Raw genomic sequence first — 14415 nt, forward strand, 5'->3', positions numbered from 1 at the left:
CCACGTGGAAAATGAAAATCCGTTTAAAAATGATTAAAGCTTTTTATAAAATTCACAAAACTGAAAAGAGTATATACATCATATTTATGAGTATAATCAGTCGAACTTAAAAAATATAGATGTATAATATATTCTTCGTAACGTTCGATATATATGTATACATATATATAAATAGTGTATAATTACATTAAATAACAGTAGTTGAACATTTACATATCGGCACTAATTTGTGCTTATGACAACGCTGGTATGTCAATCTTATAAAGCTACGCAGAAAAATATGTTTGTGCTGCAAACTGTATACTGCAAATTACACCCATGGCACACGTCTTATATTCTAAACATTAAATAGATCAGGAGACTTGATCACGTCCACAAATCCTACGATTTGAAGTAATTCATGCCGGTTTACAATACGCGAAGAAAGTTCTTATATACATCTTTTCAAACAAAATAGCTTTTGGGGCAAATCACTGGAACGGTACAATTTTAGAAAAGGCATTCTGTTTAAAGGAATGTGTCGGCACGGTTCGAATTTTTGCTTTCAAAGTACATGAAGTCCTGAAAAACATGTATTTATAAATATATTGATGACGGTATTATATATTATATATTTATATAATGATACTTACAAACAGAAGGCAAGCACCTAACAAAACAGCTTTTATCTTAACATCCAGATCTAAAGGAAAGCTTATACCAAAATTATCCGCAGTAGTAAACACTTCTTTACTAATACCGCTCCATTCTTTCTTTATATCTCCCACTCTGTGCTTGTCATCTGCAGATTTAATCTAAAAGAAAGCAATACTTAACCTCAAAAATATAAAAAATAATCAATTATGTTGATCTACCTTAAATGTCACATTCACGCAACACCGCAGCCAAGGTCCCTTTATGATTAAAACAGTATCGCCAGCAGCGTTTCGAACTGAAAACGTATGTCGCCAAAGGGTCCAGTCTTGCGTTATGGAACCAAGTAATATATCTCCCGAGTACACTTCCAGCTCCTGAAAATGAATTACTTACTCCAATATTTATATATAACACATAATAATTTAATACACACTCTATGAATTTAACTTTTCGCTCATTCGAATGTGTCGGTAAATAAAAAATTTAGTCAGCGCCATCTAGCGGTTTTTTCCCGAACATGTGATCCTGGTATCAGGCTAGCATGAAATGATGGAGGTATACGGTAACAAGAGGTGGCACGGCGCGAACATGGCCGCCCAAAATGGCGACCGTTCAATCAACCATAGTCGCCTGTCAAAGATAATTAATTACTCGCTTTTTACTTGCAATTTGTGCACTTTTGTAATTGAATAATGGAGACTGGTTTATTAGTTGCTTTCTCACATGGGTTTTATCAACATTAGGCCCACAATTAATTAACTATTAATATATTATTATTAATATATTATTTAAAAAATTATTATTAAATTATTATTAATAATATACCAGTAAAAGATAGACGATAATCAATTTGCAATCATTAAAGTGCAGAAATTGTTCATAAAAGGCAAGTAATTAATTATTTTTTATTGGCAACTATGGCCGACTGAACGGCCGCCATTTTGGGGGTGGCGGCCATGACTGTCGCGCCGTGCCACCTCTTATTACCGTATACCTCCATCATTTCATGCTAGCCTGATACCCGGATCACATGTTCGGGAAAAAACCGCTAGATGGCGTTAAATTTCAATTCCTCCGCAAAATTCAAACGATTCGTTGAAATCGAAAGGTAAATTCAAACTCCAAAAGGTTTGAAACTTTAAGCAGTCATATAGACAAGCGTTCATCTATTTCTTCTACTATTGTAGACATCTTTTTCAAATTTAATAAAGAATTTATCGAACAATTTTACAAATAGAGGCACAGTTTCCTTGGTCACAAAAGATGAATGCAACTGGAATTTTTTAACCCACAGAAGATTTGCAAGCGAAATAGAAGAAAAGTACGATGCGATTAAGAATTTAAAATAACATAATTTTGCGAAGACACCTCAACGTAATAAATATAATAGAAAGAAACGAGAACAAAGACAATCATTGCGCCTCCAAATCCGAATTGATCCATTGTTTATGTAACATTTTTTATTCGTAACGACTTCCCAAGTACGTTGCAGCCATTGTGTTGCAACAAACTCTTACAGAATCGAATAACCAGGGTTCGAAACGGAACAAAAAGGTGTCAGCGAGCGGTGTTGCTCAAAGAGTACGAATCGTGACCAGCTTTTCTAATGACTCGAATAACATTTCGTCAAAGGTAATCGTCGCAGATGGTGCGCACGTGTGAAGAAAGTTTGCAGTTTGTGCGCGTCGTATGTTCGAGAAACTCAGGCGACCGTTTTGCGAGCGGTATCTAGTGGCCGCCATAAATAAAGAGACAATTACGGTAACACGAACGGACGTGTCCTTCATGAGTCGATTGACTACCGACATGACTATGTGTTGATGTGAAATATGATTGTACGACTGACGTATAACCGCACACAGAAAATTAATACGCGTCTGTTATGCAGATACCTGAAACAAATACAAAATGTTATTATATTTGATCAACCAGATGCTACGCTTGAAGATCAACTAAACGTTATTCGATACTTAGGGTGCGTTTACAACGTACAAGCAGCACTAAACTACCAGATGACTATTCCAAATCTTTATTATAAGTTACAAAATTTGTTGAAGTGATTCTTCTGATCTTCATCAAGACAGAGAATTAATTTGTGTACTAATTTATGTACTGTTTATTTTCTGACTTCATATTTCATCTCAAAGTACACATTATACATTAGTGCTAGCTTGTCTAAGAGGCAGAATATCTTTCTCTTAGCTGTCCGCCTAATCCAAACGCACCTTTAGCCTAAACCAATAAATTTCGACCGCGTCGAACCGTTAGGTTCATTCATTACAAGGCCAACTGTGCCTCTTCCTTAATGCTAAAAAAGGAGTGTGTACCTGCAGACAGCAAGGACAACAGCAGCTATTGCATCTCAAGGGACGGACCATACGTAACACTTCCCTTCGGTTATTGTCAACCACCAGAAATTCACAGCTGCGGGACGTGCCGCAACATAATCGTCCACAGAATCCTGATTTTTCTGCGACGTAATAAACTGGCTCTCCTCGGATATTCGCTACGGAGTATCTGTTCTTCGTCTCGAACCCGATGAAAGCTGCAATTCGGTTCATTCGTTACTTATTGTTTTAATCTATTGTTACTTAGTGTTTTTATCATTTTATGGTCCGCTTACGGTCCTCTCTTGATCAGTTTGTAAATTTCTAAATTGTCAGAGATTTTAATTCCTAAATTTGTTATATTTCCTCATTTCTAAGCGTAGAGTGTCTGAGGGTTATTTTAGAAGCCTAAAACTTCTACAAAGGTTTCAAAGAAAATTTAATGAGCGGACCATGAGTGGATCATGAGCGGACCACCAGCGGAATTTTTCAATCATACAAAATTAAAAACAAATTAACCTTCGAGTAATTCTACTTTCTGCTGTACAAATAGATGGCTAAGGCCCATAAGGTATTCCAAGCCTGGTGGACAAGTCGTACTCGGCGGTGACCAACCACCTGAAAAGACAAGGATTACATTATTTTAAAGAAGCAACAATTCTACTGATAAAGTAATTGAAAAAATACACAGTATTTCCGTAAATATCCCCCAACAGTTTATCTCCTATCGCTTCGATCGTGTTTGAACACGGATTACACGTGTACCTTTTCCTAGACATTTGTGCCACTAGTTAGATACTTCATAATTTTTATAATTTACAATTTTTAAATTGTACAATGTATTTATTTAGCACAAATTTGCAATGTATCTATGTCACGATATTTTCTTTCAAATTTAATGAAGTTAACGATTTGAAACAGCAGAGAAATTTTCAGGTTTCAGGCGACCGGAAGTCATCACCTCTTCTCCTCATCTGTGAGGAACCTGGTGTAGCCTTTCCTCTTTGATCGATGTCTCTTTAACGTGTCCCTGAACAAAGCTCGAAGCCGTCTTCGAAACAGTTGTACCTTTGCTCTCCAAGAAGTCTCAAAATATTCGGACTCCATCACTCCGCGCACTGTTTCGACTAAACTCACTCGCGTTTCTCGCGATTATCAGCGCGATAATGAAATCATGGTTCGATCATTTTCAACGCGATACACAAGGTATATTTAGCTAGTTATTCTTACGGATAATAATTTGATAAATGTATTCCGTGCGCGAGTGAGCATTACTGAAGCTGCTTTGCTATAGTAACCGTGTATTGGCAACCAGAAGATGCACTAACCGGTCGGTTGTTTTCTCAAGTTTCTCCTCCTCAGCAAAATGATAAAACTGTGTGTACTTTCCAGAGGACAGATTTAGTTTCTTAGACCGGCCTCCTCTGCTTTTTCACGTTATCATCGTAGATAAAGAGGAAAACAATAAACTCTGGAACGAAAATTTTCCGGCTCTAGACTGATAATGTATGATCGAATTTGTTTTACATTCGAGTATTCATATTTTTATGTTATATAATATTTTATATTATTTTTTCTACGTGACGCAACTATGATTTAACTACAATCTTATATTATATTATTATTTTATTTTCGTTAACTTCTAATATTATTATATACCTAATTTGTAATTTACTTCGAAGAATTTTTACTGCCCGAACCTGTTTTTACAACTTCTAGCTTCCAATTAAAGCTGTTTGCTCTTCATCAACAAACAATTAATCAAAGACCGTATCTTATCTTTGAGCACAATCGTAATACATTTAAAATTAACCATTTATTTTCAGCCGTTAAATTTCCATCGAATCGAATTAAATAACTAACCGTACGTTGCTAACTGTAAACATTGTAAACGCTACCGAATGGAACGTTCGTTAGGGGGAAAAATTACAGTCACACCGTTTTATGCAACGTAATTACAGCCCTGTAAGTTTAATATACATTATCAAACAGGCGACGTCCGGCTAGATGCACTGTTTCATTGGACAGAGTATTATTTAATCTTCGTTCACCGTTAATTAGCTATGAATCACCTCGTCTCTTCGCTCTCTCGTCTCAAAGTTCCATTTTCTTCGAAAATCTACGAGCAAATTAATGTATTACTTTCGTGTAATGCAACGAGAAAAAAAGAGTAAACAGATAAAAAGAAGCTGCATTGTAATTCTTATCAGAGAGGGGGCGCTTATAGCAAGTATCGTCTAGCAACTTTGACCCTAAACGACGAATTGTAAGCATTAATGTCTAGATATCGGGAAGAGAATACAACACTACCGAGTCAATGAGTTCTTGAGTGTTTCATTTTTATTGGATCACAAGACACACGTACGAATGTCGATCGAACGAGGATTTCGATAGATCCCGATCAATTGCACGTAGCGACACGATAGAATTTACTGCCGATAAGGGAACTGAATGTCACTGCATAGTACGTGGTACCTCCATCAACGAAGATGACCATTATCTACTTACTGATCGTCACTTGGCAAACAGTGGCCCGTTTACGAGTCTCTTTTCACGTACTACAAATCTAGATAATGTCAGGCCTGATAAATTCGGGCTCAAACTAAAATATTTCTAAAGCGATTAGGGAGTTCGAAGAATCTTGATCGTGCAGTAAGCGAAGAATTATCTAAAAAGTTCCCAAGAGGAAAATGAACAGACAGAATCGAAAAATACCTCTCTATGTGCTTCTACTGAAAACAAAATACATCTAAATTTTCAATCTTCCAATCTTTCAATCTTAAAACTTCCACATTTCCAAGTTTCCAATTTTTAATTTCCGAAGTTTCGAAATTCTAAGCGTTCGTATTATAGAAAGAGCGCGTTTCCGATCCTGCCCGACTTTGTCCGATCGCAAGCCGAAGCTGCGACGCTCGTCTTATCCACCCACGCATCGTAACATTCAGATTAATCTTGATACGTTATCTCATATGAACAAGAATTATCTTTGTCACCTGTAAAACATTGGTACATTTTAATCATCCATATCTAAATATCCATATAATAATTCTTATCTAAATATCCATACTGTCCTTATCATTTAATTCTTCCAAGACCCTATCCTATTTAAAGAATGATCACCCGCGAGATATTTGGTATCGATAACATTTTTTGAATGATAATGATTATCTTCTTGAAATTTTTTATCTACATAAATGGTTATGTCATATTCTACCTTGTGACATTATCGGCATTCCAGGCTGTGGCAGCGGATACATGGTGGACGGTGGTGCAGTTGGCATAGGCATTCCTGAAGGCATTGGTGCAGGATACATGGAATCCATTTTTTCTACCTAAATCTAAAATTAATAAATCATCAACCTTAATATAAATATTTTCTATTCCATTTTAAATGATTCGAACGTTGTCACTGACAATTTATGATAAAGAAATGAACACGTGTATTACTTATACTTTTAACTGAAAAATTTGAAGGAAAACGAAAAGGAACGAATGATGTTATAGAAGCGTACAGTATATTGTACTTTGTTTACATTTTTAGTTTAGGTTATGTTCAAAAGAAGTCCTCGGTCGGTAATGATATCTATTTTACCTACAGAGTCGGTGAGCTGAAAATTAGTTACGACTAAAATCGTGTGATGACGAAACTCTAATCGTGATGCTGTTTATGTTATTGAAATTGTCAGGTTATTGTCCGCTCGTAAAGGTCGTTGTAACTTTACGTGAAGATATGAACTTTAAGCGATAACTCGACATTTTTTTGTTGATAACAATCCTTTGTCTTTCGATATGTCCGTGATCGATAATTTATACTAAGGCTTCTACTTATTCACTACTTTAACTATAATATAAATAAATCCGAAAGCCCATTTGCTCAAACGGAATAATAAAATATTGAAATAGTAATATAATAATATAGTGACGGAATAATAGAGTTGTACAATTAATAAAAGCGATTAGTAGTAGTATAGTACCAATCCATGTACAACTCATACGATTTGTTATTATACATAAATAATGTTATCTAATGTAAATGATATTCTTATTACAGTTATTTTACAAGACAATTCAACAATTTTCAGCGCGTTAGTAAATTAGATACAATTGAAAAGATTTCAGGAAAAAAGGAAATGAGTATATTTTAAATGAATGCAAAATTTGGTTATGTATCGAAAAAAAGATGACACCTTAAACTAGTTTCCATCTCATTATACGTACTACTTTTTAATAGCCTTAAATTAGGTTTCATGAAGCCTAATCGACAGTTTCCTTGTTTGTTGCGAACAACCTCGATAACTTTTCGTTCGTAGCGATTTTTTTTTTCAATGTGCCGCAACACGCACTGATTACGTTTTTCACGGTGAACGAACGACAAGAAATCAGGTACGAGGAATTGTATATATTAACGTCATGCGGTTGAAACGGCAACAAAGTTTCGGTGCTGCTCCATTTAATGACACTGAAAATCATTGATAACCAGAATGACGGAGTGCACGTGCGTTTTAAGAACCATATGCATTGTTCGACGCGTACAATGAAAGCTGATTCAACACTGTCATGATCTCAATTATTTCATTTACCCCAATTGCATATGCAGTATAATCATTGGTCAATTTTAGTTTATGAACCATTCATTTATTATCAAATTTATAAAAATCTTACTAGTTGTACAATTCTAATTATACCGATTCGAGTTTTATAAAAACAATATACAATACAGTGTCGCTATATGGAATCCATTTATATGGTGCAACTTACAACTAACATTGCATTATTTCAAGCTACGTTATAATCGTCGTCCAGTTTTCGATGACGCAAAATTTCACGTGTAATTTTCTAAAGAAACTAATGACAATTAGCCCTTCGATGACTAATTAGCAGTTCGTCACAAATACTCTGTACATAAAGTGATGCATTGTTCAGTTATGTACACTTTCATCGGATGATGTCATCGTGTCTCACATGTGTCTGCGTTCGCATACCACAAGGTCGTCAAATGTCGTGGCTGCTGGAATGACGTATCTATACGACACACTAATACAAAAGAAATAGGAAGCTATGTAAACCACAAAGATACGGTAGCAACGCATTTCCGGTTTTTCAGAAAAGCACGGTTACGCCCTTTAATCTTGAAAAAACGAAACATCAAACTTACGTGCTACTTTTTGTTATTACTTCTTCGTTTCCTTATTCATTTGACTCATGGGGAAAAAATGATAAAACGGATCAATTACACGGTATATATATTTAAAAAATATTCCCGTTACGTACGTCTCATCTTTTTCTTTATTGATCTATTTTAAGGATTTGTATTTTAAGCAGTGTTCTCATGTACCTGTGTACCGAGTAATGTTACACAGTTGATCTATGTATATGCAGAAGTAGCCACTTTGTATCACGCAAATAATTTGATAAAATTTTCTTTCAAAAACAGTAAGCAACAGTGTGAGTAATACTAATTACTTGTACAATTAAAGCAAATCTAATAATGTGATGTTAACGAACATGTAAAGATGATCTTTGAATGGATTAAATCATTGTCATTAATAGAACATCCTCATGAACAACAAAAATGTAATACTTTATTTAAAAAAAAAAAGATGGGTCCTGATCATCCCCGAACGAGATTTTGAGGAACATTTAGTAGTAATAATAAAACTCACTTGGGAGTGTGGAGGTCGTGGATAGTGCTGTCTGGAAGATAAGAGAGTGACACTTGCATCCGGTAAAGGAAGTTTCCGTGATTCTTCTCTTACTATTTTCCTCGAGTATACTTCTACGCACACGAAAAAACAAATATCAGTCTTCTCGACCGCAGCTCCTATTCGTCCGTCCTTTTCAACCCGACTTGTATCCACCAATCGCAGAACAGTTTAGTCCCACGAAAAACGAGGAGCGAAGGAAACTATGAAAACGCGTCTTAAACTTGATTTTGGATATTAGGGTGCGACTCCACTGAGCTTAACGAGCGCGAACGAGCGCGAGCAAAATCTATGTTCGATAACAATGTTCAGGTGTTGTGGATTGGAAACCGAGCAAGCAAACATTCGAACAGTGCCGAAATAATATGCGGGTGCTATTTTACAAGGGTCCCATTATAAAAACATTTTTCTACCATTACTCAAATTTCAAAAATTGAAATTGTGCGCATTACACGCGTTAGAAGTAACATTATCGTAAAAAAGTAAAAATAGAATGATAATTAATAATTTAGAAATTTTAAAATTTATACTTTTGGAAATTTCGGAATTTAAAAATTTTGGAGTTTACTCGTCTCATTTCTACTGCGATCAGAAAATTTTTATTTAAAATATTAAAAAGGAAGTCGAAAAGAGTTTCCGCCCAAAATAATATTTACGAATGAGCCGCCCCTGTATTCACTATAGAATCGAACATCAACGAACATCACCGAGCACTGACGAGCCCCGATGACTATACACTCGAGCTCGTTCGTGCTCCTTCGTCTCGGTGTAGTCGCACCCTTACTTGATAACTATTGAAACGCTATATATTATGCGCACGTAAACCAGTGTTAGAGCAAGACGACAGAGTACAGTATTCGATGTTCGTGCAAGAGGTTGAAAGAAAATTCAAGCGTGATAAGATGGCGTCACGCACGTCAGACCTATGGAAGAAGTGAGGGGCAGAGGAAAGACAGGAAGGAGGCAGGCCAGGCGAACGTCGCCAGGGGACTGCGGTGTGTGACAGAGAGTGTGAATATAGTGCTGTCATGTCTTTTTTGAGCGTTCAAAACTGCTATATTTCGATCACGTTCAATTTTTCTGCCGTATCCATTATCCAGTAACATCCATCGATGCCTTTGTTCGGCAATAAGAACTGTTTCCGTTCGAGCACAATCGTTTCGATAACACGAAAACGAAGTTAGTAGCGGTAGTCAAATCGTATTATCCTCGAACGAAGGAAACGTGCGATAAATCTATACTCGGCAGAGAGAAGCTTTCCTCTCGGTCCTGGACACGTCGAGGCGGAGGAGACAGAGGCGAACTGCCAAAGAGATGCGCGAGTTCAAGGTAGTCGTCCTCGGCTCGGGCGGGGTAGGCAAGAGCGCGCTCACCGTGCAATTTGTTTCGGGATGTTTTATGGAGAAGTACGACCCTACGATTGAAGACTTTTACCGGAAGGAAATCGAGGTGGACAACTCGCCGTGTGTACTCGAGATCCTCGACACCGCCGGCACTGAACAGTTCGCGAGTATGCGCGATCTCTACATAAAGAACGGCCAAGGTTTCGTCGTAGTTTACAGTCTGACGAATCACCAGACTTTCCAGGATATCAAGGCGATGAAGGAATTGATAACTCGCGTCAAAGGCACCGAAAGGGTACCTGTATTGCTCGTCGCGAACAAGCTCGATCTGGAGCACCAGCGTGAGGTGGAAACCGCCGAAGGCAATGCTCTAGCGCACCTCTGGGGCTGTCCATTCGTCGAGGCATCCGCGAAGAACCGCACGAACGTCAACGACGTTTTTGCGGAAATTGTGCGCGAGATGAACTTCAGCCCTGAGAAAGAGAAGAAAAGCTACTGCTGTTGCAGCGTCCTCTAATAATTAATCAAAACCATCAACAGAGCCGTATTAGATAAAAACAGTGGCTGACCGTGGCTCATCGGATGAACTTCGCTTGTCTGATGACTATGCTCTCTTTCTTGGGCCCACCTTTGGGCTTGTGCTGTGAACTCGCCAATCTGTAAGACTAATATGATTCAGTATCCTGAATTTGAACACATTAAGGACTTGTGCCGTCTCATGGTTCTTTTTTCTATCGGAAAATTGCAGTCTGCTGTTAAATTGGCTGGCTGTTAAATATTTTAATATACATGGATAGTATTATGTGTAATATTATTGTAATATATAATGATAGATGTAAGCAGGCAATGAAAGAGGTAACTCCGTCGGTAGAGGACCAATAGTCGAGAAGGACATGGATAACTCTGTAGGCAGTAAGGGAACTGCTCCATGATGGTTGTTACTTGTTAACGGCAAAACCAAACACGATACGTCTAGCTTTCTGCTCAATTTAAGAGAAGCATCCATCGTGTACTCGTCCCAATCCATGAAACTCTGTTGCTCGATCGATGTAACATGCAAACTGTTTGAGGACGTCGAAGAAATCACAGTAGTGGTCAGCCATTTGATATAGGGAGAAGAAGTTCGAATAGATACTGTTTGCGATGTACAGTGAAGAGTATGGAAAAGACAGATGGTCTTAGACACATTGTGCAATGATTTCCATTAACGATATATTACCTGTGCTCAAATGTCAGAGGCTGCGGTAAAGAATGCGTTGTATAGAGAGCTTGAACAGTGTGTCGTTAATGGTACCGGTATCGATTGTACAGTTCTAATAGTAGAAATATTGTTTTATTAAGATAAACACCAAGTAACGGAGATGGTCATCGATGGATAGAATTTTATACTTGAGACCATGATATTTGGACAATTGTTCTCCTCTAATTTTGATGTAATTCCATTGCATACCAGATACCGTTCACACTTTTATTTCAATAAGAATTATCTTGATTACTATGAAGAAAATTGGAAACTCCGTAGCAGGAAGCATAATGAGAAAGAAAAGATTGAAAAGGATATGGCAAACATCAACCGAAAGGATATATTGCAGTAATGTTATGGAGGAACATTAACACACGTAATGTCAATCGTATACATAATTATAGGATTTATATGGTAATGTGTATATGATAGAAGAAAAATACAAATCTTTGTACAATTCCAAAATGTTTTATAGCCAATTTTAAACCAGCAAGAGGAGGTGAGATATTGAAACAAGCTATTTCACGATAGCTTGCTGGTACATTGATCCCTTCAACCGCAAAATGCATATGTGGTACTCATAATAATATCTAATACATCCATTGCTTTGTGTGAACAGAAAAATCTCCATTTGGAACTGATCATCATTGAGTTCGTGAATGTAAACTGATAAACGTAAAGGAAAAGAAAGAAGAAGAAGCAATGGACTCCCTTATAAGTAGCAGTAGGTCGTGTGTAATTTTTCTCGTGTGATCAAAATCATATTATCCGATATTAATACCGCTTTTATACCATAACAGTCATTACATTAGCTCGATATGTTATTATTTAACACAACCATCGAAGTCGTTCATTTCCGTGTGATTGCTGCACGACGTATCTTAACAAAAAAAAAAATAAGGGTTGTTCGATCGATTATCAGTTTTCTCTTTTTACGAGTTTAACCAAAGGATTATTGATCCTGATTTTACAACAAAAAGCAGTGTATTTATAATTTATGTATCTATTTGTTCATCTCGATTACCCGTCTTTCGGATCGATTATAAAGCGTTGAATTGTACACGAGCGGTACCATTTCTCCGTTTCACGTATCATCGGACACCGTCGAACTGAAAAGTTTCAAACGAACTGATGTACAGTATTTCTATCATTGGTAGTTAGAAAAAAAGTCCAACGATACGGAACCATTATTGGGAAATGTTATCGATCGTATGTTGACTCGTTCTTTTCAATTGTCGGTGCACTTTTAGAAACGTCATTTCGTAGCGAATATGCGTGGCTGATTTTTTCTCCAATGTTTAAATGCATTTAATATTATTGTTTCTTGCATATTAAAAGCGTGGTAGTCTAAACGTTATCATCGATTAATATTCATATTGTGAATTACAGTGGAGTCTCGCTATATATCAATAGACAGGAAATGTATAAATTTCTGAATTGCAAAACTTCTAAACTCAAAAGTCTATAAGAAATTTGTAAATTTGAGATTTCTGAATTTTGTTGTGAGCAACACCAGCGAGACAGCACTGTAATTTTATATTATATACTTTTCATTGCATTAGCCTAATTTTAAGTATTATAAAATCAATGTACACATCAAAACATACTTGGAGAAAAATTATCAAAAAGCCGAACTGATTTGAGATAGCCTCGCGTATTTGACCGATAAAGGGTGCTAATACGTTTCGTCAGTTTGAGATTGGTGAAGCGTATACCGACGTAGCGAATCGGCCATCTAATTTCATTACAGTACTCAAGTATATAAACAGGCAAAGAAAGGAGAAAAGAAAAATAGGGGAGGGGGCAAACAGATATAATTATTCGTATCCTCTATTTTATCACTCGGAAAATTCATAGTCTCTCTGTGATCCCGTAGATTGTAACCGCAGTTTTTCTATTAAAAGACGACGATAATAACCGCGCGTATAAAAGCCTTTTCAACGGCGAATCAAAGGGCCTCTTTGTAAAACGTGTAATCGCTCTCGCTCTATTATCGTTACGTTTTCTCGCCCTCCTGGGTTTTTTGTGCTTTGCGAAAATCAGAAATTGGCAAAAAGAAAGTGAGGCGACATTGCCTGTCAGCGGATAGCTTCCTAAGTAGTATACACCGTTGCACGAAATAAGTCAAAAAAGAAAAAAAAAAATGTTTTCTATATTTGTATCGCTTCTAAACATGCATACATTTGTCCGACGTGAGATCGTGTTTTAAGAATATTTTTCTAAAGAATACGCTGAAAACTTTTGTACAAGAATAGACAAAAAAAATAAATATCAAACTGATCTTTACTTAGAAAGCTATCAAGCGTTAAAAAAAAAATCGAGCTTCGTCTGAGTGAGCATATCAATTATCAAGGACCAGATTCGTTTCGTTTCCTTTCCTTGTTTCGGCCAGCAGATTTGTCTGATTTGTTCAGAAAATTTTTAGGAAAAAAAGGAAGCACAAGAATTCACCACCTACAAAACGATTCGCATACGATTTTATAATTAGATATAAATAAATGAATGAATGAATGAATAAATATAAATATATAAATATAAATATAAATAAATAAATATATATATATATACATACAATATATATGTATACATGCAGATTTGTTACGTAACTGGGTCACATTAATTCGAGAAACACCACGATTTAGATGTATATCGGCCTTTCAGTACTACCTGCGTATGATATTGAGTACGAAATACGTTATATTTTTTACAATGTGAAGAATCTGTAAATATTATAGCGTCGAATTATATGATAATGATGATATTGATTAATATTAATGAAAAAGGATAAAAAAAGGAATACCGATCTGACATTTGAAAAAGGACAACAATGAATGGCTTACAGTAAAAAATGTGCATTTCATTGACATGCGACGTTCATGAAATATGTATGTTTCTTCGTTTTACCATTTTCTATTTTTTTCGCGTTCGATTCATTGTTCTGATTTAAATTGACTGCGTTAAATTAATCACTTGGGTAGACAAGGAATGGATGCTCAAGACACTTGTAAACGATACTATCTATGAAAATTGTTATTTGCTGGTAATATTAACTTCTTGTCTGGTTTATTTTTTGCTTGCTTCTAAATGGAAGTACATGAAACAGGAAAGCATGCATTATTTTTCACCAACAATAAAGAAAGAGGATGTAAGCACAAGTCAGTTGT

At 36.2% G+C, this 14415-nt stretch overlaps 2 protein-coding genes across 9 annotated transcripts; one reads left to right on the forward strand and one right to left on the reverse strand.

The window, feature by feature from the left end:
• Positions 1–28: 28 nt before the first annotated feature.
• Positions 29–8835, reverse strand: LOC100876955 (phospholipid scramblase 2). 8 transcript variants are annotated; one of them, XM_076538944.1, is made up of 7 exons: positions 8627–8835; positions 6178–6295; positions 3483–3581; positions 2964–3181; positions 855–1010; positions 633–794; positions 29–561 (listed from the first exon to the last, which is right to left on the reverse strand). In XM_076538944.1, exons 2-7 carry the CDS (start codon positions 6284–6286, stop codon positions 508–510), a joined length of 798 nt encoding a protein of 265 aa, XP_076395059.1. In that variant the 5' UTR covers positions 6287–6295; positions 8627–8835; the 3' UTR covers positions 29–507. The 8 variants fall into 8 exon arrangements, with proteins under 8 accessions (XP_076395059.1, XP_012146865.1, XP_076395054.1 ...); XM_012291475.2 differs by having other exon boundaries at positions 6178–6301; positions 8627–8767; XM_076538939.1 differs by lacking the exon at positions 8627–8835 and adding an exon at positions 7182–7369 and having other exon boundaries at positions 6178–6301.
• A 1144-nt stretch (positions 8836–9979) lies between these two features.
• On the forward strand, positions 9980–14406 carry Rap2l (Ras-associated protein 2-like). The gene has a single exon (XM_076538947.1). The coding sequence runs from the start codon at positions 9980–9982 to the stop codon at positions 10523–10525; it is 546 nt and encodes a 181-aa protein (XP_076395062.1). The 3' UTR covers positions 10526–14406.
• Positions 14407–14415: the final 9 nt, after the last annotated feature.

Source organism: Megachile rotundata, chromosome 13 (assembly GCF_050947335.1).
Source record: "Megachile rotundata isolate GNS110a chromosome 13, iyMegRotu1, whole genome shotgun sequence".
NCBI classification, from domain to species: Eukaryota; Metazoa; Arthropoda; class Insecta; order Hymenoptera; family Megachilidae; genus Megachile; species Megachile rotundata.

What these genes read in the sequence shown, in the direction of transcription:
- LOC100876955 (XM_076538944.1), bottom strand. Translation starts at nt 6,286, where the DNA reads ATGGATTCCATGTATCCTGCACCAATGCCTTCAGGAATGCCTATGCCA. An exon ending in GAAAGTAGAATTACTCGAAG is followed by an intron (nt 3,182 to 3,482) that starts GTTAATTTGTTT and finishes ACCGAATTGCAG; the next exon opens with CTTTCATCGGGTTCGAGACG. An exon ending in GCGTGAATGTGACATTTAAG is followed by an intron (nt 795 to 854) that starts GTAGATCAACAT and finishes GCTTTCTTTTAG; the next exon opens with ATTAAATCTGCAGATGACAA.
- Rap2l (XM_076538947.1), top strand. Translation starts at nt 9,980, where the DNA reads ATGCGCGAGTTCAAGGTAGTCGTCCTCGGCTCGGGCGGGGTAGGCAAG.